The 26,004-nt window shown below is 37.8% G+C and overlaps 2 protein-coding genes across 3 annotated transcripts in view; both read left to right on the forward strand.

Annotated features, from left to right (window-relative positions):
* The first annotated feature begins 2,444 nt into the window (after positions 1 to 2,444).
* znf148 (zinc finger protein 148) lies at positions 2,445 to 12,704 on the forward strand. Of its 2 annotated transcripts, XM_041262244.1 has the most exons (8): positions 2,445 to 2,591; positions 3,005 to 3,056; positions 5,129 to 5,509; positions 6,156 to 6,281; positions 6,974 to 7,097; positions 7,837 to 7,920; positions 9,179 to 9,297; positions 9,677 to 12,704. In XM_041262244.1, the coding sequence occupies exons 3-8, from the start codon at positions 5,180 to 5,182 to the stop codon at positions 11,288 to 11,290; spliced, it is 2,397 nt and encodes a 798-aa protein (XP_041118178.1). In that variant the 5' UTR covers positions 2,445 to 2,591; positions 3,005 to 3,056; positions 5,129 to 5,179; the 3' UTR covers positions 11,291 to 12,704. The 2 variants fall into 2 exon arrangements, with proteins under 2 accessions (XP_041118178.1, XP_041118177.1); XM_041262243.1 differs by lacking the exon at positions 3,005 to 3,056.
* Positions 12,705 to 17,102: 4,398 nt separating this feature from the next.
* The window catches only part of LOC121322381 (solute carrier family 12 member 8-like), a 29,559-nt gene continuing 20,657 nt past the window's right edge, over positions 17,103 to 26,004 (forward strand). Inside the window, exons 1-5 of the mRNA XM_041262245.1 lie at positions 17,103 to 17,241; positions 19,929 to 20,160; positions 20,703 to 20,849; positions 21,640 to 21,831; positions 22,768 to 22,999. Coding sequence (XP_041118179.1) covers positions 20,029 to 20,160; positions 20,703 to 20,849; positions 21,640 to 21,831; positions 22,768 to 22,999 — 703 coding nt within the window. The 5' untranslated portion in view covers positions 17,103 to 17,241; positions 19,929 to 20,028. The remainder of the gene's footprint in view (positions 17,242 to 19,928; positions 20,161 to 20,702; positions 20,850 to 21,639; positions 21,832 to 22,767; positions 23,000 to 26,004) is intronic.

Below are 26,004 nucleotides of genomic sequence, written 5' to 3' on the forward strand. Positions count from 1 at the left end.
TACTACAGCTGCCTCTCATACCTGGTCAGACATTATTTTGGGAATTACAATTTCCCATGAATCAGCAAAGATGAGCCAATACCACAGTTGCTTCACATTATGTAAATGGTCCGCTTTGTATAGGTCTGCAAATCAGCTATTTGGGGAAAAGACAATAATGCTTTTAGATCTTTCAATGCTTCCATGATTACCCTATTACAGTATATCAACTAAACATATATTGACTACTATATGTTTTAACTTGATTTGAATGTGACAATAGAAAGAAGCAATTCTGAAAACAACCTAGTCCATTTACAAGCAGAATATTGAGACATTTAGCTTTGTTATTACACTTATGTGTTTAATATTAGAAATTGAAGGGACTGGCACAACATGATAGACCACACAGATGTAGTTTTGAGAAAATCAAACTTGGAAATCTGCAGTAATATTCTATATATATATTATATATATCAGGGATGTATAGATATATTATAATATATATAGCATATATATATATATATTCTCTCCAGAGTTTAACCTTAGTCAGATCTCATATATTGCAATTATAGTTTGCTGTTTTCAATAGTTCAGGAGTCCCATGTTTTATGTTCCAGATACTGGGGAAACCAGAAAACTCAAAAGAAAAGGTAAGAGTGATTTACATTGTATTAATACTGTACTCTGTGTTGCAGTAAATGCTGCCCTCTAGTGTCACAGGACGTTCTCAACACATTCAGCAGCTGTGAATATATAGTTGTAGACACATAAAATACATTAGCCTTGGGCCTAAGCCACCAGGTCAAGCCACATTAAACCTGTTATAAGCGTTTTGAGTTTGTGCTTTATTTAGCTCAAGTATTGAACTTTATCAGGCCACACAACTCTTGGCACCCACATTAAATACCATCAAGCAAGTAAAATATTAAAGTAATAAATAACCAGAAACATTATGCATAGCACACCAAGGGAAACTGGAAGCAGGCTGGGTGGGAGTGGAAGATGACAGCAGCAAAGGGGTTGTGTAATGTGAAACCTATGTGGAATTATGCTATGTCGAAAACTAATGGGGGAAATAAACTTCCATTAATGAGCCGTAATTGATTTAAAGTATTCTATATAATCTGATACACTTCAAGTGATCCTAATTAATACATATAATGTATACTTCACACTATGGGGGGAAACCCTTTGATGTTTGTTTCTACAATCTTGTATATATCATTAGCCATCTGTGTAATGGCTGGTTTAGGTCATATTAGCCATCTGTGTAAAGGCCTGGTTGACATGCTAGTTTGTTTACAATCACTAAATGTGGTTTTGGCATAGGGATACAAATTGTATTGCCCGTTGTAACCTTTGAACGAAATAATCAGAAAGTATGTTTGAAGTTAGATATGCTGTGAATAAATTACAAAATAACGCATATTTAAATAACTATGGGTATCAGCGAGGCAGTGCAGGTAGAAATCGCATTGTGTAATTAAGCTCAAACAGAGAGAGAAACAGGGCATGGATTTCGGTTGTTGCGATGTGGATCCATCCCCACAGGGATCTCGGAGATAAAGGGGTTGCGACTTCAATGTGCAAAATAAAAAAGACTTTCCCTAATCAGTAACAGCATATTAAATAAAAAATATACTATACTGGCATTGACAGGAACATAAACAATCAGTAGCATGGTTTTATTGAACTCTTTCGGAACTAAATAAAATATAATGATATTAGTATACACTACTAGATTATTGTACTGCTACGCACTATTGAGCGGCGTGTTGCGTTTAAATGGTAAAATGGCGCTTTTTTAAGCCATTAAAGCTTCATTCTACATTAGAATGAAGTACAGTTGTACTCAAGACTCGTGGAGCGAAGTAAATGGTCATGGATTCGATTATGCAACTGTGGTACTTACATAGTTCTTAAAATATAGGCTATTATTTATTTTTTAACAGACGATTTCACTCGGTGGATATGCACTGTCGCCCGCAAGTACAGTGAAAAGAGAGAACTCATTCAAGACTTGCTGGTGGCGAGAATCGTGGTGCCTCCCACCAATGTAACCGAAACTTAAGTTTTTGAAACAGTCATTCTCTACAAAAGTATGAGATGATGATTACCCACACGTTTAGAAATTGACATGCATTAGTCAGTACGTTTACCTCAGATGAAGTTTCTAGAAAACTAATGTATTCGGGAAACTGAATCGAAAATTGGGTAAATTCTGTATTTCTCTGTTACAGTGCTGCCTTCTAACTGACTGGAGCTTTAGAAAAAAAGTTGTGTTGTTTTTTTTAATAGTACAGTAACTACACCGACATTCCCGGCGGCTTTTGTTATTCTCTCTGTGCAACGCTTGCTGTGAGTTAATTTGAGACAATCTTTTTCTACTTTTTCCCCTGTGTCAAAGTTCTCGGAACCACAGGACAGGTGGAGGCGGACTGGAAATACCGTGAGCTGCCGGCCCGACTCAAAGGCTTGCATCCCACAATGCACCGCGGGCGGAGTCACTGGAGCTGGAATGTTGTTGCTGTCAGTGGGAGCTTCACCAGAGAAACTTTTACAGACAAAATATGACTGCAAAGCGCCTGTAATAGCGCTTACCGGACCCGGTACGTGACCGTTAAACACAAACTTCTGGCAGGGCAAGGAATAGTCGCCTGTTCCGTTGTGACGTTCGAGCTGTAAAATGGCACTTTTTCGTGTTTGCGCTCCCTGATCTTTTTTGTTTTTGTGTGTGTGTGTGTGTGTGTATGATGATGATGTCAGGCAATCAGGCCTTCGTTTGAATCTCAGGTTCGTTTCCAAAACAACGTGAGTCGATAATAGAGATTCGGAAGATATCGAGCCTGTGTGGAAACGGAGCACTAAGGGGCCTTGGATTTCATTTGTTAATGCTGTAATATATTTTAAATGCGAGGTCATTCTTCTTTGCTAGCTAGTTACCTTTCTTGGGGCGTGCGGTACACTTTGTTTGTTGCAACGTACTGTACTAGTTGTGTGTTTACATTTTGCCCTTCCGCAGGTAATGCATTGTTTGACGTTTGTGTGGGAAACGCCGATTCAAAGAAGTAAAGGTTTGTATCACTTCGGATGCAATGTGTTGTGGTGTGTCGTATTGCCTTGGTCAAGTACAGTACAAGTGCTGTGGGTGCCCTTCAACTGCACTTCCCAAGTGATCTGTTCAGATTTGAATACCACGAAATCGGATTGGCGTTGCTCAGTTCTGTATTTGACAGGTTTCATTCAACTGCATTTAAAAAGTATGTTAATCCTATAGAAACGTTTGATCCTTTAAAAACCGTAAATAATAATGTTAACTTACGTAGCCTAACCATTTAAATGCCTATCGGATTGGTAGCCTATATATATATATATATATATATATCCATATATATATATCTATATATATCTATAAATATATATATATAAATAAAAACCAAAACGTTTGCAGAGTTGCACCAGTCCAGTGGGGTGGCAATCTGTGTGTGAGATCAGAGGGGTAGGTCAGTGGGGTCTACAAGTGCAGCCTTACTTATTGGTGACAAAACTATGCTAACACAATTAAACATGTAAACCAGGCACCAAGAAATTGAATTTTTAACATTAAAAAATGATACAGTATATAAGAAGTCACTAATGCCAGCAGGGGTGTTGGCTTCCTGGATAAATAACAAAAAGTGAAGTATGTGTGAGTGTGAGAACTATAATTAAGGAATACATATGAGCATAATAATGATAACAGTATGGAAATTCATCAAGATCTTTCCATAGATATTATAATATACGTTCATGATAGTTTCTCGTTTTCACCTGTGGTTCAGGGCTTCTGTAGTAACCTGCATGTGTAACACCCTACCATTTAACTTTGTCCAAACACACCCAAATCTACACTAGACTTAACACAGCCTAATTATGAGTTAGACTGTTAGTAAAGGTGCAATTTTGTAAGGCGGACTGACTTGAAAACGTTTCACATGTTTGATGTGAACAGGAAAAGGTTTTTGGAAATGCTCATTGAGCAGACCAGACTAATCAGCTGAACAAGCAGTGCAGATTGTCTAGGATTATTACGCGTTTAGTTAGAACTGGGAAATATTAAGTTAAGTTGTAGAATGTACTTTACAGATTTTGTGAAACAAACATCTGTAGGTTGCTGGACACAGACAACATAATGTAACTTCACTTTTGTAAATGCGAATTGTTAGCTCTTGTGTAGGTAGACATCCTTCACAGTTAGGTTTTGTAACTGGAAAGGGATGGGACGCGGGTTTGCAGAAGAACAGTTGGCACACACTGTTTGTTAATTCAGCTTGTAAGCCAGTGGAGGTTTTTTGTTTTGTTTTATATAAAAACCAACTTTAAAAAGCCATCTAAGTCACTGATCGTTTTAAATAAGAAGCATTGAGCGTAGTATTAACCCTTTGTTGCATTCTGAACAATAATCTCCTCCATGTGTACATGCCTGAGAAGATTGAGGTTTTCTCAGCAGTTGTATGCCAGGCGGGACTGATAAAGTGTGCCTCTTCACTATTGTATTGTCTTATTTATCTTATATTAGCCACACCTTGTTTTGGTGTGCTATAAAGTAACAATTTCCCCTGATATGAAGTCTGGAGAACTTTCAAACCCTGATAATGTCAAGAAATGTTCTGTTTGTGTGTACTGTGTACCACAATGTTTCTGAGCTTGTCTGTATGTCTGTTCATTGACACAGTGGTCACAATGTCACAAGCTCAAGTGTGAATTTATACATTCACATAAAACTTGGAATTGCATGATCAGGTGACATAAATATGACTAAATCCAAATTGAAAAAGGTTTGGATCTGGAGCAGTAAATAACACTTCCCATCACTAAACATAGCGTTTTCTAAGATGAAAAAAAAGGTGCATTAATTCTGAGATAGCTCTGAAGTGAAATCTCTGCATAGAATTCACAGAATGCACCATGGCAGTATTATGCAAAATAACTGGTTTCAGACACTCTGCTACAATGTATTTAGATGTCCCCTGATTATTCAATCAGATTAAGGTGTTTAATAGCGGAGTCAGATAGCCTTGCTGGAAATACACCTTTCATTTTATTTACATATTTAAGACCCTACCATGTCACGTCATATTCTCTACTATTGAACTTCCCTTCACAGGAATATTTGTTTCCTACCCAGCAACTCGGCTGCAGCGTCCTGTCTTAAAGAATGAACATTGAAGACAAGTTGGAAGGCATTTTTCTTAAATGCAGTAGCACAGCAGAGATGCAGACTCCCAGAGGTCTGGTTGCTCCAGAACAGTCAGTGAGGGGTAAAATGGGTTGCCAGGAACCGGGGTTGGGAGAAAGTGACCTCCCCCATGACGTCATTCTGGATGAGGAGGATGAAGAAGACTTACGGGACAGCCAGCTGTCTCAGCAGGAGCTCATCCCCCATGATGAGCTCATGGTTCATGAGGAGACAGTGAAGAATGATGACGAGGACCAAGAAATGCATGACAGGCTTCCCCAGGAGCTGCACTATGCCATGCATTTACCGGTAAGGTGCCTGTTTACCCCAGCCTTCCCTGAGATGAGAATATGCACTCACAACTCCGTAGCATGCTATTGGAATCCGTTTGCAGCATAGTGTTCTACCTGTCTGAAGGAACATAAACAGAGCTGGATAATAAGTAGTGTCCTGTGCTGTAGACCTATGTCTACCTAGTCAATACAAAATAAGTACACTGTTTGTTCTTTTCTGTTCAGTTAACTATGGACTACTTGAACTATGAAATTTGTTATTTCTGCATACAACTTTTTTTTTTTTTTTTAAAGCATGGTACAACTGAATACCTATGCTGTGAAGCATGGCAATGTGTATGTTTAAAAACATTGCAGTACAACACTGGGCCAGCTTTGTGTTTCTAACCGTACCAGTAAAAAGTTATGTTAAAATTCTTCAAATGCTCTTTCTAGTTTAGTGGCCACAAACAGTGAATGAAAATACATGTAAATAGGCTACAGTACTGCTAAAGTGTTTTATTTTAAACTTCATTAGGCTAGGAAGCCATGTTTGTTTTGTGGTATAAAACAGCTGGTAAAGGCTGTGGTCTGACACAAATGCAGTATATCTCTTCATATGGGTGGGAGTATGAGAATCTATCAATATGCCTTCCTTTTAGGTAATGTGTGGTGTTTTGTAGGTACATGTTAAACAGGAAATAAAGTTATCAGAAGAGCCAGTACAGATGAAAAAGGACAGTAAACAGCCCAGAGACATGATTGATTGTCAGAAAAAGAAGAAAAGAAAACAGCGTTCTCCTGCAAAGGTATAAGACCATTTCTAATGGTCATTTTAGCCCTCAGGGCAAGAACGTGTGAACTACATTTTTGGTAAAGGAATAGGAAAAAATGTCTTGTTTCAGTACATGAAAATAAAGGCTGTTCTCCCTTGAGGCTAGCAGCAGTTCAGATAAATTTGATTTGTAGTGCAGAACTTTTCAAATATATTTATAATGATTTTTGGGCAAAATATGATTTGACATATTATTTCATTTACAGTGCAATGTCTATGTTTTTTGTCGTGTCATTGTGTATAAAGCTATCACAAACATTTGGCATTGTTAATACTGAAATGTTAAAAAAAAAAACCATAGTTATTTCTAGTTTATTTCAAGTGATATTTATTTTTGCATAAATGTTAATTTAGCTTCTTGGCAATGTTTCCTCATTATGATTGGGACAATTTAGCAAACCTTCAATCTCCTAATGGTTTGTGTTTTCTATAAATTAGACATGTAAACCTTTGTGTGTTAGGCCTACCTGTTGAATAAAGATTGCCCCTAGAGGACTTAATGATGGCATTTTTCATTTAAAACATAAGTGCATTGAAAGGTAATTTTATAATGGTGAATGTACCGGTATTATGAGATTAGAATGTCTTGTAAAAGCCAAGGTATAATATTTATAGATCTGTTTTAATTAGTGCTACTGATAAATTAGGCTATAAACTTTTTTGTAGATTCTTACAATAAATGAAGATGGGTCCCTAGGACTTAAGAGTCCAAAGTCTCACGTTTGTGAACACTGCAGTGCTGCCTTCCGAACCAACTACCATTTACAGAGACATGTCTTCATCCATACAGGTACTGCTCTCGGTGTGGATTATAATGGCTTTGCAAAGAAAAATAGCAAGACTAGTTTATTTAGTAGGTAAAGTGGGAGAAAAATAGTAACCCTTTAGTTAAGGATCCAATTTAGACAACCTGTGATGCATCTTTAAATGTGCTGTAAACAATATTTGACACTTCTTATTAGTAACACAAGCTATAAATATACAGTGTTGTAAGAACATGCCACTAAGGCACTTATATAAAGCTTACTATTTTTATACATGTCATGAAGCTTTACACAGGTAATAGGTTGTTAATAATTCTCAAAACCTTTAATAACATGTTTAGAGAGATTTTATACATGAATTCCTAAAAGTATGTCTAGAAAAGATCATTGCTTTTAATTTTGTTATCAAAAGATATTTCTACTCTTAAGAGTTGCAGCATTGCATTTCCAGATATACCAAGTCCCCAGTTATTGGAGTAAGAGCACTGACGGCTTGTTTGAGAATCGGCTAGAACTCACACATACTTCACTTTTTGTTATTTATCCAGGAAGCCAACACCCCTGCTGGCATTAGTGACTTCTTATATACTGTATCATTTTTTAATGTTAAAAATTCAATTTCTTGGTGCCTGGTTTACATGTTTAATTGTGTTAGCCTGGTTTCAGAATGGGAGCAATACTTTGTGAACCCAGTCTGTCTCCTATTACATCGGGCTGCTATGTAATCACCAAGAGGGCAGTGAAAGATCTCTTGTCTTGTTTCAGGTGAGAAGCCATTTCAGTGCAGCCAGTGTGATATGCGTTTCATCCAGAAATACCTGCTGCAAAGACATGAAAAGATTCACACTGGTAGGATGAGAATGTCTTATGATGTGATTCAGATTATAGGATTTCACTGACTAAAAATGTTCATCTGCTAAAAACCCATTTTTAGAAGCTGACATTTTTTATTAATCTTGATTTAGAATTATAAAATGTACTGTACTCTTTACACCATTTTGAGTATAGCAAGAAGGGAAATGTAGTTTGTTGGTTACATTGCATGGCTTGTTCAGATGTTTTGGATGCCCTGAGAAATCTCCTCTTATGATGGTTTGTATAGGTTAAATAACATTTTATTTTGCAGAGTGGTTTGAAAAACGTACTTGAATATCCTCAGCCAGTGGATTAGTATTTGTAGGGGTTATGGTTTTGCTTTTCTGCAGGTAGCAGCTATGATGACAAGCATTTGCATCTCAGAAAAAAGTGGTTTAACATTTCTTTGATCTTGCCTGAAAGCCACCTACTCCTGAATTAAGTTTTTTTTTCTTGCAACTCCTCTAGTGTTATATGCTTGAATGCCTTCACCAGTCTGAATTAGGGGTGCTAGTTTCCATTTAATTTCATAAACGTTTACAATTTAGGATTAAACACGTTAAAACATTTACATTCAGGTATCAGGAATGTTTCATTAGTCAGATTAAAACATCATAAGCAACATGTATTAGTGTAAAAAACTATACATAATGTCATTGTATACAGAAAAGACTGAAGTAATATTGAATATGAAGTACATTTGCCTACCCACTTTACACTAAGTAACACCCACATTTGACCTGCATATTTCTGATTAAATGTGTATGCAAAATTCCAAACGTTGAATTCTTGGTTAACATCTTGTCTGAATTCACAGCTGAAACTGTGAATGCTACATTTTAATTGACCCTCTCACAGCTAGTCCAACTCCTAGTGTCCTACATTGACAATGTGCATGAACTGTTAGCTCTGCAGCAAACGATGTACTTTAGGGTTTTATTTTGTTTTTTTTTTATTTTAAGAAGAAAAAAAAACAACCCCAAAGGAATGGTATTTATTGTATTCTTAGATTTTGTGAGTTCACAGCTCACCTTTCATGTAGCTAATGCAACTAGGTTAGACAGTTCAGAGTTTCTACTTTTTGTTCAGACATGCAGAGTAAATTGAAAGATATCACGTTAGGGCCACTGAGGAAATTGGATGAAGTGCATCAATGATTTTGCTGAGTGCTATTGAGCAGTTGTATTTGAAGGGTCTGTGGATGAATACATTGTTTAAATGTTATTAAAATCCTTCCTGTATATGTTGCTAGGTGAAAAGCCATTTCACTGCGATGAGTGTGGAATGAGATTTATACAGAAATACCATATGGAGAGGCACAAGAGAACTCACAGTGGAGAAAAGCCCTACCAGTGTGAATACTGCCATCAGGTAATCGATATATAAGTTGAACAAAAGATGAATGGTATGCGTTTGCTTCACAATCTCCCTAGTGAGTGCTTTGCAACAAAAATGCAATATGCTGTAACAGGCAACTTGTCAAGAATGTTATTCAGTTGCTGAAATTTAAAAAAGATACACATATATATTATTAACAAAGTCATAATGTATCTGTATACTGTTAGAATTAATACAATTTTAGCATGCTGGGGTGGATGTCAAGATATACAATTTTAAGACCATGCAAATTTATTGCATTGGAATTTTATTGAAAATAGACTTCTCATGTTTCGATGATTACATGGTTTGCCTTTAGTTGGTATAAATTATTTTTCTGTTTTGTTTTTTTTTTGGTTTTTTTTTGGTGTAGTACTTCTCCAGGACTGACAGGGTACTGAAGCACAAGCGCATGTGCCATGAGAATCGGGACAAGAAATCCAACAAAGCTGCAGCTAAGGCAGGACTCTTGGGAAGTGATGAAGACTTGGGCCTCACCCCTCTCCCGAAGGAAAGCTCACTGCCAAGGAAAAAGAGGCAGAAGACCGGTGAGAAACCAAGGACTTTGGTGGCTCTTCCTGAGAAAGACGATGGTGGAGAAAACCTTGAGCAAAAGAATGTAAAAAACGACTATTTGCCTTTGTATGCAATTGCCTCCAAAGTGAAAGATGAGTATATGGTGGCCGAGTATTCCGTAGAGCTGCCGCACTCCTCTCTTGGTGGTGGACAGTTGGGTGAATCGTCATCTCAGATGATACACCCTCCTAAATTAGTCCTTAAAAAAGTTACCAACAAGAGAACCCAGAAACAGCCCTTGGTCGAAAGCCAGAATATGTCCCCTTTGTCTTCTTCGTTTGAAGAAAGTAAAGTTACCAAATACGCTTTTGAACTTGTGGACAAGCAGGTTCTTCTAGACTCGGAGAGTAACACTGACATGGACCAGGTAGACACCCTGCAGGAGGGTCCAAGCAAACCTGCAGCCAGCAGTAATAACTATGATGATGCCATGCAGTTTTTGAAAAAGAAAAGGTATTTGCAGGCAGCCACTAATAATAGCAGGGATTATGCCCTAAATGTTGGCACAATAGCATCTCAGCCCTCTGTCACCCAAGCAGCTGTGGCCAGTGTCATTGACGAAAGCGCCACTGTCTCTATTTTGGACACACAGACCTTAAATGTTGAAATGAAGTCTGGCCATGACAAGAATGTTATTCCAGACGAGGTCCTCCAGACTCTTCTAGATCACTATTCCAACAAGGCAAATGGACAACATGAAATGTCTTTCAGTGTGGCGGACACCGAAGTGACATCCAGCTTATCAATTAACGCATCTGATGTTACCGAGGTCAGCCAGGCTGAGACTGTCGGGACAAGTTCCCAGGCCTCGTCTACAGAAAAAGCCAGCATGCTGCAGGAGTATTCTAAATTTCTTCAGCAAGCCTTGGATAGAACTAGCCAGAATGATGCCTATTTAAATAGCCAGAGCCTTACTTTTGTGACCGAGAGCCAAACTCTTTCCAGCCAACCTTTGTTTTCCACAATTGATAAGCAGTATACCTTGTCTAACCGGTCTGGCTTTCGATCTGAGATGAACTCGCCATTGAGGTCCTCTTCAGAGAAGTCTCACTTTGGGCTGCTTGTAGGAGACTCTCAGCACTCCTTCTCATTTTCAGGGGATGACACTAACCACTCTTCTGTCTCGCCTGCTGAAAACTTTTTAGAGCAGGTTACCTCTTCAAAAAAGACTGACGCCCAGCCAATCCATCAGGCCTTTCAGATCGGTACTTTTGAGCAGAACTTCAGATCTCAGTTCCAAAGCTCAAGGTCTGGAATCTCCTCCCAGTTCAACACTGCCAATGGACAAGTGAGCCTGCGTGGACATGGGGCTAGCACAGACTTCCCTGAATTCCCTTTGGTTAATGTGACTGAGAGTAGAACGCAGATGACTTCTTCACCAGATGCCCCAACCAGCCAAACATTTGGTTAAATGAAATCTATATATAAAAGGCACTTTACATCCACACATTTTTTTTTGTTACTTGTGCTGCACTATAATGGGATAAGTACACCACAGTAAGTTAATTTTGGACTCACATTTGTGGGAAACTGTTTTAAATCTGGCCAACCCACAGTTTATAATCTTATAAGGGTTTGTTTCCCTTTTAACCTACCAGTTCATCCAAGGGCAGGAAGAAAAATGCAATCTTTATTTATCTCTCTATAGTTCCTTTGCATGCCGCTTTAAAAATGTTTACTTCTGGATTTATTTTAACCTTGGATTTCCATACCCCAGATTGCCCTGAACAATGCGACCAGAAGTCAAACCTGCCAGTCCATGATCCTGTAGTTTCAAGTATGGGATCAGTGTAACCCCCTTCCCAAGCCATTTAAGGCTTTGCACTATTTGCAGTTTATTTAATAAATAAATAAATAATGGTGGTATTTGTGCTGACATTTGGTATATTTCTTCTAATCTCTTTTTATTTTTTTTACTTTTAATAATACAATGTGTTTTTCTTTTTTGTTTTGTTTTTTACTGTTTCGTATTGGACCGGAACGTTGTATTTTGGAGACTGCCGTACTGATAACTGACACTGTAACTGATGAACAGTTACACTGAGTTTGCTATGGATTCAGTTTTTGATAGCTGGCTGTAACTTTGGATTAGATCGGGGTAATTTCAGTGGCATTTGTCAGAACATCAGTAAAGGAAAATATAAAACATATATTGTAACTGGTTAATGTAGTATTAGACCTTTAAATATATGCTGTAGAGGCAGTTATATAAATATTTTTCTTGAAAAAGTAGAAATTAATGTTTATTTTGAAATTAAAAAACCAGACATGTATTTAAAGGCTAATACATAGTAATCAGATTTGATTTAATTGCATTTTTACACTTTTTAAAAACTAATCAATGAAATTATTGAAAACATTGATATGATTTAATTTACTTTTGTACTTAGACAATTTAGTTTCATTAAGTGTGTTGAATACTATAATCTAAAACCCCAAGGAAATTGGATTTGCACTTAATTGCCATTTTATGATACCTTATAAATAAGGTATGTAAGTTCGTAAGGAGTACCACAGAGCATGATAAATCAAATGCAATTGACCAAATTTGTATTGCATAGTGCATGATATTTAGTTTCCCAATTTTTTTTCTTTTCTTTTTTTGTTATGAGTTATTATGGTGAATATGATATCAGTATTTGTTTGTTGTTTTTTAATCAACTCTTTCAACACTGCAGGTCTTTATAGAGGTTTTGGAAATATATAAATGTCATAATATGTGAAGGGCTTGTGACCCTTTCAGTCAATTCCAACCATTATTTTTTTTATTTTTATTTAGCAGACTCTTTTATCCGGGGCAACTTACATAGACTAGGGTGTGTGAACTGTGCATCAGCTTTAGAGTCACTTAAAACAACGTCTCACCCCAAAGACAGAGCACAAAGAGGTTAAGGGACTTGCTCAGGGTCACACAATGAGTTAGTGAGTGAGCCAGGATTTAAACCGGGGACATTACAAGCTCTCTTCTTTAATCACTGGACCACACAGCCTCCTATACTATGACTTTTAATACGTAATGTAACATGTAAGGTTATCTTTCAGCAAAGTTGCATTTGAGCTGCTGCTAATAAATAATAATAATAATAATAATAATAATAATAATAATAGTAAAATGAAACTAACTTATCAAATAATGCCAAACATTTTAAATGCATCTCAACAGTCAGTGGCATCAATGGAAAAGATGATATAGACAAAATGTGGATTAAAACCAGAGTCCCATTCCATAGCAGTTTTGAGCATTCCAGGTTTTTGTTGCCCACACATGAGATTATGCAAACCATGCCTACACAGTGTTCTTCCATGTGGTGGCAGTTACTGATCAAATATGGTTTAGTTTTAAATGTGATCTTATAGTGGGAATATGAAGGAAAAACCCTCAAGTGAAAAAACTGTTTCAAAACAGGACAGTTGGGTTTCCTGTTAGTCTTGTACTGTTGTGTTTTCAGGTCTAAGTGATGTTCAGCAATTAACTTCTTCAACACTGAGTCGCTACACAGATAACTAACCCTACAGTACTAAGCCGCTTTCATTAAAAAAAAAAAAACTTTCTGTATAGTTTATTTCCTCCACTATAGTAGTGGTCTGCAGTGTTGAAAGGGTTACATTATTTATAGAAACTTTAACTTCTGCATTGTTTGTATGTTATGTTTTGTCCCAGGAGTGCCTTTGCATACATAATCTTCATTTTTCATTAAAACCTAAAAGCACCTTTGTGATTCGCAGCATAATGGCAATGGCATTTCGTTTTATACCTGGTATCTGTGCATTTAAATTCAGAATGTGCTGTATGTCCATGGGAACATTTTCAACACCTAATGTATGACAACTGTTCAGATTCATTTATAAACCGTACATTTAAAAGCCCTTTTTTAACTTTTTTTTTTTCTAATTTAAAGTGAGTGGTTTTATTGATTGTGTATGGTTAACACTTTACAAATGCAAATCTCATCTGGAGGCTCGCTTTTAATACCTTGCCATTAAAATAGAGCTGTGTCTTACTTTTTCTGTGTAAAAGGCCATACATGAATCATATCCTCGAAGTGCAGAAGTTTTTGTAGAGTATTAAGTGTTAACCTGTTATTGTCTGATTTGACACTAATAATTGTAAATGTACAAAAAATTAGGAGAGCGAGAGAGCTTTTCAGATTCAATATAAATTTAACTATGTTAGCCTTATCTGGGCAACTGTATACTTTGAACACACAAGAAAATACAGCAATTGAATTTTAATCGTTTGGTTGGCCTCTTTTAATTTTTTTAATGCACACTGTTTCTATAATGGCTGTTTTGCTTTGAGATGATATCATTTTTTATGGCAGTCTTCCCAGTTTTTAACTGTGTGTATAGGTGTATTGTGAGTTATTGTTTATGTCATGATTTGTACCCACTGTTGTACTGTCTGTATCTATGTTGTAAATACAATGACTGCTTTTTATTCAGACATTAAAAATCTGTTCTGACAATCAAGGACAAGCAATTGTAATTATGCATTCCATTTGCTTTGAAGGTGATTACAGGAAGTTTATGTGGCCTGTAAATATGTCATGTATTTGAAGTTCATACTTTCGGTTTTCTGTAAATATAACTCGTGAGGCCGGTATAATCTGATCTCAATAACAGAAACGTGCTTCTGAGTTGAGCAGTAATGTATAAAATGTTTAACTGGATTCAAGCCAGGGGATAACTTCACATATTTAAAAATGACTGAAAATATATGTATTTTATTGAGTACACAGTACTGACTACAGTTACTAACTTGAAACAAATTTATTTTAGCAGTTCTGACAAATTGACAGTTTTATTATACAGTTTCTACCCTGTATAATATTTTGGAAACTTTCATTATAAAGTGCCCAAAGTATGTTGCATCCAGTGAATTTATTTCCATTATTGCAGTTCATTGATCATTTTTATTATTGTTTTAATATTTTGTGTATTTGGCAATCGCATTAGACTTTGGTGTGGGTTATCATGAGAAAAGAAATAACTGGATGAGCTGTATTTAATGGAGTAGTATAGATATTATATATCTATGCAGAGCTATCAACCCTGCTTAAAATAATTATACAATCACACAAACCACATGCTAAATACGTTACATACATTTCATGGGAATATGTTTTTAAATGGTAGCTGTTTATGTTAGATGTGCTTTTCAGGATTTGCTAGTCCTCAGTTTTTTGTCACTTTTAGTACACTGGTTATCTATCTTTGATCTGTAATGTAAGCTCTTTATTGTAGCTGATGCATTTCTGTAGGAAAAAATGATTTTTGCAATATTATGTACAAGTTTTGCTTGTTAATCTAATTATACTGGATATCGTTTGTTTAAGAGTGTGTGCTTTTTGTCACCATTTTTTTTTTTTTAAGCTGTATAAAATTTTGAGAAGATTGTCGGAATGAAGTGTGATATGTATGAGTGAATGTTGCACAGAGTTAAACGTTTTCTGCAGAAAGGTAGTCTTCAGAATTCAGCTTTTATAAAATTATTCACTGACATTGAATAACAGTTTGCTGCCCAATTTTAAAATAACAAGCATATTACGAGATGTAATTATGAATGACTCTGTCCAAGGAGGCACACCCTTAAGTTTTTTAATAACATTTAACTTTTTAATTACAGAATTTAGCTAGCATGGGTAATGTTTCATGTAGAAATGAAAAAAAGAGGAATTGTAGTACAGAGAAAATGCAAATATCTTAAATTCATTGGCAATTGGTTTAGAATTGGTGGTGGTCGCACTTAAGGGAATCTTAAATAAGATGCAGTAGAATAAAAACCTTTATCCATTAGAATTAATGGTTAAAAATAAAGTTAGAGGCGAATGAATTTCAGTCGTCATTTTAAAGATGTGTGTATCATACTATATTTGAAAAGGCTGTCCATTGACATAGTGTAAGTAGGGTAAATGCAGTTTATAATTACTTTAATTGTAATGAGTATTGTCATTATGGTTTTTCATATATTGTTAGAAACCTTATTTAGTAAAGTCTAGTCAAACTAACACAATTAAATACAATATATAAAATGGACCGTGGAGAAAAATAGGTTTCAAAAAGTAATTGGCATAAAATTATTTTGCAAATATTACAATAGCCGTGCTAGGTTTGAAAATTAAACCAGTCCTACTCCCAGACCCTAAATAAAGTATATTATTTACATTATTAATGACTACCAGTTTGAGCATCTGGACCCGTCTGTAAGCGTTGCATGAACAACTAAAAGTAACCCTAGACTAAGTGTAATAATACTGTACTTAAGCTAGTGCAGCCTTCAGGACTGGGTCACCACCAGGTCATGCAGTGACTGCTATTGTACAAAATAATAGATCTGAATGTGGTTACAGGGGATTTTGTTGCACCATGATCAAAAAGATTAGGTTTTTTGTTTGTTTGTTTTTTTGCAACAATGCAGCTGATGTTTTGGGAACCCCTGAAAGAGTGTGTTTAACTGTATAAATATTCCAGCACAGGAAGGTTCCAAGCATTCTGGGAACAAGAACACCAAGGCAGATCTTTTACTGCATGTAACGTGTAATCTGAGCAAGTGGCTGGTCTGGTTATACACAGTCGTTTTAGGTCACAGGTCTAGGAACGAGTACCAGCTGTTTTGCTAGAGGAGTTTTCATAGCTCTGACAATATGAAGTTGCCATCTGAAATGGTCCATGAGATATAAGCAGGTGAAACAGCAGTGGTGGCAGTGTAGTTATTCAAACAGACAAGCCCCCTTAATAACTGCGTTTCACAAAGTGTACATTTTACAACAAATGGAAGTCCTTGTTTTCACATTCGTCTGTAATGCAACAGGTGATGTACAGGAAACAATGGAATTGTTCTCTGCCTGCTTTGGAATGAGACTCCACTGCGGTTGTCTATGTATGTTGTCCACAGCGGTAAACTGGCATAGAACATTTTACAAAGGTGTTTGTTTTTGTGTGTGTTTAGAGTTTTATGTTTTATGTTACTGTTTGTATAAGGTTCAACGTGGCAGCAGGGAAATGCTGGATACAGCGTACACGGGCAACACATCCACCTCAACATGTTCTTTGTTAGAACTTCACATGACCCCAAAGCAAACCAATACAAATGTGCAAATACAGCAGTTATAAATGACCGAAAGCAGTTTACCTGCGTGTGCACTCCCTGTATCCCATTGGCCGAAACAAACACTTGCTCAATGACGTTTCTTTTTGAACACGTAGCAGTGCTGCCTCTAATTTCCTGGGCACATCCATCGCAGGCTCAGTGTACGGTGAAACCAGATCAGTTTTCTTTTCAACACAGTTTTAAACAGCGACGCGGGTGATGGAATGCCTTTTCCGTTTGCGGGTGACCCTCTCCACGCAGAGTCTACGCAGGTGAATATCGTGGGCTATTTTCTTTCATGTGGAACTTTGTGGCTATATTGTATGTTTTAAGGTATTGTCAGTTCTGCTTAACAGTTGTGTAAGAGCATTCCAGGTGTTACTGTGGTGTTTATTATGGGATTTAAGCCATTATTTCACTGCCATGTATGTATGCTTATACCTGCTACACAATTACCGGCTGAGTATGGCTAAAACAATTGAAAACTGTTTGTCGAGTGGGAGGCGGTATGGAGGCGTGTCCCGGATGCTTTAAACATAAATGAATCCGGTCATCACTTAACGTACTTCTAGTTCTCTTCATTTACACAATGGGGCAGTACCAGTCAAAAGTTTGAGTGCACTTGCTGGAAACTAGTTTTTTTTTTTTCATAATTGACAATGTTTTACGTCGTATACGTTTCTGTAAATACTTGAAAATGAAAACACATGTTACAATATACAATATAAAAAACATAAGGAGTATCAAAGCAATGTTTAAGAAAATTGAAAATTGTCTCTAAATCTTGGATTCCTCAAAATAGCCACCCTTTGCCTTAATAACAGCCTCACAAGCAGGAGGCATGTTTCAGCAGGAAATCACCGGACATGTCTTCCCAGCTCTTCTGCAGCAATTCCCAGAGATGTAGGGCACTTGTGGGTAGCTTTGCTTTGACTCTTCTATCCGGTTCGTCCCATACAAGTTCTGTGGGATTGAGGTCTGGAGACTGGGCAGGCCAGGTCATTAGACTGAGTTGTCCTTCGCATTCCTTCTTCTCCAGAGTTTACACAACTTTGAGGTGTGTTTCGGGTCATTATCTTGCTGAAGAAGAAGGACTGCCCAATTAGCCATAATCCTGATGGAATGGCATGCCTCTGAAGTATGCTATGATAGCCATGCTGGTTGAGCTTGCCATGGACTTGGTAAAGATCACCAACTCTGTCACCAGCAAAGCAACCCCAGACCATGACACTGCCTCCTCCATGCTTGACAGTGGGAACCACACATGCAGAACTCATGAGTTCACCCTCTCTGCGTCTTACAAATACTCGGCGGTTGGACCCAAATATTTCAAATTTTGACTCATCGGTCCATAAGACCGACTTCCTCTCCTGAAACATCCTGTTTCTGTGTTTTTTTTGGCCCAGGCAAGTCTCATCCTCTTATTCTGCACTCTTAACAATGGTTTCTTTGCAGCAGATCTTCCAGTTAGGCCAGCTTCACGCAATCTCCTCTGAACAATTGATGTTGAAACATCTCTACTTCTAGTAGCATTTAGCTGAGCTTGTATTTCAGGGGCAGTTAATCGCCAGTTTCGCAGACTTGTGACTCGAATGAACTTGTTCTCTGATTCTGAGGTCACCCTTGGCTTGCCTGAACTTTTTCGGTCCTCATGAGTGCCAGTTTCTTCAAATCGTTTGATGGTCTTTGCCACAACAGTTACAGACGCTTGCAAAGTTCTTGCGATTTGTCTTAAAGATTGACCTTTGCTACCTATATTTATAGTAATCATGGACCCTCACTTGTTAACAATAATTGATGACAAAAGGTTAATTAAGTAACATGCTAGTTAACTCAGAGAACATCTAACAAAGACACTTTTATACTTAGGCCAGTGTTCTAACACCGTGTTATACACATTTCAGACTTTTAACTGACTTGGGCTTCAAACTGAAATCCCCTTGCTTTGGGTGACCATTTCATTGAAATTGGCAAGATTTACATTTTCATTTAAAAATTAAATTTTTGAATGCAGTTCACTTATGATTAGCAGCTTATATAAGTACACATATCATATAATGAAATATTAACTGTTTCTAGACAAGTTTATACAGTTAAAAGCATAGATAATCATGAAAAACCTGGTTTCAAGCAGGTGTACTCAAACTTTTGACTGGTACTGTGTGTGTGTGTGTGTGTGTATAATATATATATATATATATATATATATATATATATATATATATATATATATATATTTATCCTTTATATATATATAACGGACCATTGTTGCCTGGTAGGACCATCACTGGATCTGACCCTAACGGATGATGTACTATAAAGAGGGCCGATCCAATTTAAACTATCTGATGCGTTGTTATGCGGGTATAAAACAGGCAGGTTTATGTTGATTTTTAGATATCGGTTTCCAGGAAAGTTCTGACCCAGAGCAAGGCATCGGCCGAAACGTTCTCAGCGCAGTGCATAATAAACACATTTCATTGTAACACACAGAACTGTGGAGTGCCTAGGGAATCACTGCATGCAATCAGGTGTTTCCACATCTGTCAAATGAAGCAGGAGCAGACTTCAGCTGGTGTCTCTAATGTTGGCTAGAAGGACTGATCAAGGATAAGATACAGTGTTTAGCTGTGCTTTTTAGTTTTGTAATCTACAACTGGATTTTAGCAGCCGTGGATTCTGAGAGCTGGTTTGGTGCTTGTTGACAGATACTGTACCTCATTCAGCAGCATGGCATGGCACACACACACACACAAAACCAGCTTTTTACACCCTTTTTACACACAGGGAAACTATGTTGGTAATGAAGAGAGAATTGTTGCCTACAATTATATATTTGTTACCAGTATTGTTGTAACCAATAAATCATATTTAATACACAGTTATAGGTGATTATTTAGCTTTTATTTCATATGTTACTACAACATGCATGCTAAACCAATTTCTAAATTTGTCATAGGTGCTGACAAAATGTGGACCATTGATCTAAGAATTCAGCAGCGTGGGGATTCTAGTAACTCAGAGCTGACACATTGTGCCTGTACATCTTCTATTGGGCAATGGAGGGACACCCAGGGAACTGGTCTGCCCTGCACAGAAAGTCTGTGAGGGACAATGGTGCCTTGCTGGGGAATGACAGCCGCAGGAGAACCACTGGGCATGTGCAAGAGCTGTTTCATGAGGATGCACAAGCAAGTTTTTATAAATTACAGCTTTTCCAATGTTTTACACTATTGTATACAGCAGCATAAGTTTGATGTTGAGGTTAGAGCAAGTGTTTGAAGTTCTCTGGCTAGCTATCCCATCACCTTGGCTGTAACAGTAAAGTGTGCAGCATCTATATTTAAGAGCCAGAATGTCCTAGGCTGCATTCTCAACATTAAAACAATAAGTCACAGTGACACAGACAGATGCCAATGTGCACCAACTCGGATATTTCCACTGCACCAAGTCTCCAATACCCGCCTTTCTCAGTCTTTTGGGTGTACAGACACATTTGCAATAGGTAGCCTTTCACTGTATAACATTTGACACATTTTCAAATATTTAGTTAGATATGATAATATTAATCTGTGTCTTCAGCTTTTTGTTTAGAAAATATTATAATAATGGAGTATTTGCCAAGTTAAGGTATATTGCATGAAGCAGCAGCAGGAGGAATAGTTGTCAGGTTCATATCTGAATATTTAGGTTTGCATGTACAGTATGCATAGTAAATAAACTGTTTGTTTAGGTATCCCAGGCACAGGGTCAGCCCTGGTGGAAGGTGCAGCTGTTTGTTTGGGACCCTGTGCTGTTCGGGACCTGGGATGGGGTCTTCACCACCTGCATGATCAATATTTTTGGAGTCGTTCTCTTCTTGAGAACTGGGTGGCTTGTGGTGAGTGTTAGACCAAAGCATTGCTTTGGGGGTCTCATTGATAAAGAAAATGGCTGCTGAATTCTGATTGCAATGCCTATACCTGCTCCAGTCAGCCATACTTCATGATTCATTCCCTAAGACCTCGTGGGAGAGGTGACCTTTTTAGCATCTTTGGGAATGTCCCAGTTTAAAACATTTCATGGTATTTTGTTCAGTGTGAGATATTACAGGTAAAGCAGTTCTTAAAATTGGACCAATCTGAACAGGTCCTAATACTATTATACCTAACTTATTAATCCAAAGGGAAGGACTGGAGTTTCCTGCCGCTGAAATAGTATTATCTCTAACATGTAGTTAAAGATGTGAAGTGAAGGTTAGAGCTTCAATTCGCAGATCAGCCACTTCCTGTATGGTCTGGGGACAAGCCTGGGAATAGAAGTAAGGCTCCTATTTTATAGCAGTTTGAAACTGCTGTGCAATATGAGTCTTATTTCCACCACTGAAGTCCTTCTTTCCAAATTGTGATACTGCTTGCAAATTGGCACCCCTGGACTGCTTGCATCTCACCTAAAGATTTATGTAGGTTTGCAGCTTGAATATCAGGCTATGCCTTTTTGAGGGTGAAAGCTACAGTACTAAAATGTATTATCCTTTGGATTAGCCAATAGCAAAGAATTGCTTGCTAGTTCAAAGTTAATATCAGTGTGGTTTTTTTTTTGTTTGTTTGTTTGTTTTTGTGGTAGTATTAAGCATTATTAAACTTTCAATTGTACACACTATGCACTAACATGTATTTCTCTGTTTCTAGGGCAACACTGGTGTTTTGCTTGGCATGCTCCTGGTATCCCTGGTGGTGGTGGTTGCCTTGGTAACCGTGTTTTCGGGACTGGGAGTGTGTGAGCGCTGTCGAGTTGGAAGCGGTGGAGTGTATTCCATGATTTCGACAGTCCTTGGAGGGAGAGTAGGAGGGACAGTCGGTCTCCTCTACGTCTTTGGACAGGTACATTAACGTAAAGGCTGATCATGTGCATTACTGCAAATTCTTTGCCACAATTTAATGAGCTTCACACATGTGATGGCCAACGTGAACCATTTGAGTTTTCTAATTTGCTTCGGAACACGGTGTTGGATGCCCTGTGATGTTGCAGGTACTGTCCTTTTGCTGAGAAGGTGTAAAAGGTTTTCTGTTTTTACCTCTATTAGAAAGTCATTATATATTGTACACTGTCTGGCCAAAAATAGATATTGTATAAAAAGGAAAATCCCTGAGTTTGCAATGTAGTCCACATCCTGCCACATTGGCCACAAGCAGGATTCAGAGGTGGAGGAAGTAACTATGGGGAATGCTATCAAACAGGTCTGCTCTCTGACAGAGTAGAGTGCAGAGAAGACTAATGAGAGAATGTGGTAAACTAACACCAGGGAATAATATTTCAAAATTAAACATGATTGTGAGATATCAAGGAACATGGGAGCGCTGCCTTCTGATGATTTGCAAGCGTCATTAACAGGGGTACACACCTTGGGTAAAAACATCAGAACATTACTATTCAAAACCGTACCACATCTGCAATTAGGTTAATAACAAACGGACTACAGTAACAGCAGCACATCAGATTATGGGGCAGATTTTCAAAGCTTTTTACTCAAAAGTGTAAATTACTCCATTTAAAAAATAAATAAATAAATAAATAAACATTTCAAGTTGCAAAATAATAAACTACTGATGTTTGCTCTAACAAATCTGCCATATCTCCTCAGGGAGGGGTGAAGAACATGGAAGACCGACCAGCCTGCAGATCCCTGCTATATATATTCATTATTTATATGTCCCTACTCCAAGGCTCCTTCTCTCATTTTGGCCTGGTATATGTTTTAGAAGTGTGAGCCCCAGTTGGCAGGGTTGAGCGTGTCTGCAGTGGTTGCTGTGTTTCAGTGTGTTGCAGGTGCCATGTACATCACTGGCTTCGCAGAGTCCATTGCAGAGGTGCTGAGCCTCAGCAATATCTGGGCTGTCCGGGGGATTTCCATGGGAGTGCTGCTGGGGCTTCTGGGAATTAATCTCGCCGGGGTCAAGTGGATTATCAGACTCCAGCTGCTCCTGCTGGCCGTGCTCGCTGTCTCCACACTGGACTTCGTCGTGGGGACGTTCTCTCACTTAGACCCAGGTACACCTTTCAAGAGAGCTCATCTTTTACTCAGATTTAATAAACGTGCTTAAAGAAATAACTTTTGTTTCAAAGCTTCTCCCGGATGGCAACAGGAGAGCAGCAATACATAAAAAATACATGAAACTTGAACTAGCCCTGCACCCAGTCCTGCGTTTCAGAACTTAGCCTTTTGTAGGTATTTTATTGAATTGAGTGCCAGGCTGCTGGTCCAGTAAATCTGCTTTGAAATGATCGCACCAATCACTGCGTGGTCAAGTCACACTTGAGTCTGTAGTTTTACTAAGAGGAGTTCATGCAGCTGGGTGCAAGGCTTGTGTGAGTTTCAAGCCTAGCTATAGCATAAAGCAAAATACATTCACCGTCTGCTTTAAGCCCAGGGGACAGACAGGTGGGGCTTGGCAAGCAAAGCATTTTGCCGCCTGCTTCACTGACATTGCTATCATGTGCTGTTGGACAGATCAACTCGGAACGATACTGCTAGTCCCGTTGTGACGCTGAGCGGTACCGCTCAAATCAAATCCGGAGCGATATTTGTCTGGCTACCTCACAGTACCTTCGGTGGATTAACCAATCACAGCCAGGTGCTGACAATACGTGCTTGCCAGGAAAAGTCATGAATGGAACTGTTGTCTACGGAGGTGTCCAAGCACCCTGAAGTCTTTGATTCCTCCCATATTTCATAAAAGGGCAGGCGAGTCAGTATGTTGTACATCGCCTCAATATATACAATATTTTTAGTAAACTGGCTGTAAAAGGATATTTTCTAACACTTGCTGTGAGAAACGTATTGTATGTTTCTTTGCTAAATTGATCTCTCATTTCATACACCTGCATACAGAAAAACAACGCCGAGAAACAAACGAGTGTTTTCATTTAGTAGATTATATGGGGGAATGAATAATGTTGTTATGGTGACATATTGAAATTACATATCGCTTTGTAATGTTCCAAAAATGTTAAAATGTTACATTTCGAAATCTAACATGAAATACTGTAGGCTATTGTAGTTACCGGTAGACTTTTGAGATACCATTTTGTAGTTTCTTGTAGTATCGAAATTATGTTCATATAGTTTTTTTTTTTTTTTTTTTTTTTAAATTGTCTGCATTCTAATATTCTCTTAGGTAATGCAAAACTTTTGGCCACATATGTAAATAATATTCGAATACATAGATTATGGTGTGGTACTGACAACTAGTGTACTTTACCATTCCATTTTTCTATATTGTAAGAAAAGCCAGCCAGGTAGTGCATACTGTTCCTGTGTGTCCGGGTGCAGGCTAGCGGTATCGCACTGTGAAAATGCCCAGCAGTGTAGCGCCTCGACAGCCTGTCTCAGGCTTTGTTTTCAAATAGTATGTAATCTCTTTTTTCTCCAGCAGGTGTCTCTGTTGCCTGTAGTGTCATGTAGAGTGTAGTAAAGACTATGCTGGTGTGGGTTTCCACCAGCTGCCAGTGCAGTGTAATTAATGCCTGACAGGATTAGAGAGATAAGCTTTGTTCATGAAGTTAAACACGCTGTTACTGTCTTCTATAAAACTCCTGCACTAAATATTAGAACCTTAGCAATGACAATGTGAGGCATGCTTCAATTTCAGACATTGCTGCCAAAGTTATCCTTCAGTTTGGACTTGATCCAGAGTGTAAACAGAGGTCAAATATGTGACAGTGTTTGATAGGAGGCTAACAAGAAAAGAAGGAAATTAAGGATATTAAGGATTTTGCAGAACAAAAACATGTTTTGGCAGATAATAGATGTAGTAGTTAACAATTATGTCGAAAAAGCAAATCTGAGTTTTTTTTTTTTTTTTTTTTTTAAAGTAGGCATCAACAGAAATACCGTACTATTTACTTGCTAGTGGGTAAATGAATTACTTTTATTATTCCATGTTAAATAAACTAATTGCTTAGCACACATCTCAATTACCAGGAAAGTGTGGGCTGTGACATCCGTCTTGGTTTGTGTAGAAACCTGTGTTTGTTGATGGTTGATAGGAAGGATGTGTGTGTCAGCTGATGCTACACAGCTGACCCCAGGGTTTGGCCTTTGCCTGATTGCTGACTTTCTAAAGCACAGAAAAGGCCTCCAAGTTGGCTGGTCTGTGTTAGACAGGCTTCACTACAGGGGTTAGGGACTAGCGGGGATACATTACTGGACACCCAGGCTCGGGGCATGTCAACGGGAGTAATAACCATTAGACAATATCGTGCTCGATGTTTACTTTGAAAAATGAAAGTAGCAATTTACCCAGGCTTTTCCAATTATACCTCATTGTATTCATATGACATCACTTTTGAACGAGAGCCAGCCTTTTCTGTGGTTCAGCCTTAGAAATACATTGAGTAACTGGTTACCTGCCAGCTGTGGAATATGAACTGCTGTGCAGATGTGCTTGATAGCATTGTTAAGAAGCCTGTTTTAGGTGCTGGGACAGGAAGGGTGCATTCGAATGGACTGTCAGATCTTGAGACAGGATGGGTTGCTACGGTCCCTCTGAACTTTCATTTAGTTAGCTACTGTGGCTAAAGTAACTTAAAAATTTTTAGCAACGCTGGAAAAACTTAAGCCACTTAACAATACTGTAAACAAGTTAAAAATGCAGTTTCACAAGTAAAAACCCATGTATTTTGTTTAAAAACACGTAGATATTTAAATGCCAGACCCTACCCTTTACAATACATGTAAAACAGTATATTTAAATTGCACTATAACTCTGATTCCCATTTAATATATGTCAAACTTACTGCCACATGAAAAAATGTCATTACAGATTTCCTAAATTCTGAATAGGTTTGCAGAGATCTTAATGTACTGCATAATCCTTTACATTATTGTGACTGACGTGGTTTTCTTTCCACTGCAGGACAGTGCTATTAGTGTATGTTAATATTAATGCCCACCTGACCAATCGCAGTTCTAGTTACACAAGCTTGTACTAATGTGATTAATATTATTAATGGGATTGTACAGCCACTACTGTGTTTAAAAACTTTTTTTACCG

This window comes from Polyodon spathula, chromosome 10 (assembly GCF_017654505.1).
Source record: "Polyodon spathula isolate WHYD16114869_AA chromosome 10, ASM1765450v1, whole genome shotgun sequence".
Classification (NCBI taxonomy): Eukaryota; Metazoa; Chordata; class Actinopteri; order Acipenseriformes; family Polyodontidae; genus Polyodon; species Polyodon spathula.

What these genes read in the sequence shown, in the direction of transcription:
- znf148 (XM_041262244.1), top strand. Translation starts at nt 5,180, where the DNA reads ATGAACATTGAAGACAAGTTGGAAGGCATTTTTCTTAAATGCAGTAGC. An exon ending in ACTATGCCATGCATTTACCG is followed by an intron (nt 5,510 to 6,155) that starts GTAAGGTGCCTG and finishes GGTGTTTTGTAG; the next exon opens with GTACATGTTAAACAGGAAAT. An exon ending in ACATGAAAAGATTCACACTG is followed by an intron (nt 7,921 to 9,178) that starts GTAGGATGAGAA and finishes ATATGTTGCTAG; the next exon opens with GTGAAAAGCCATTTCACTGC.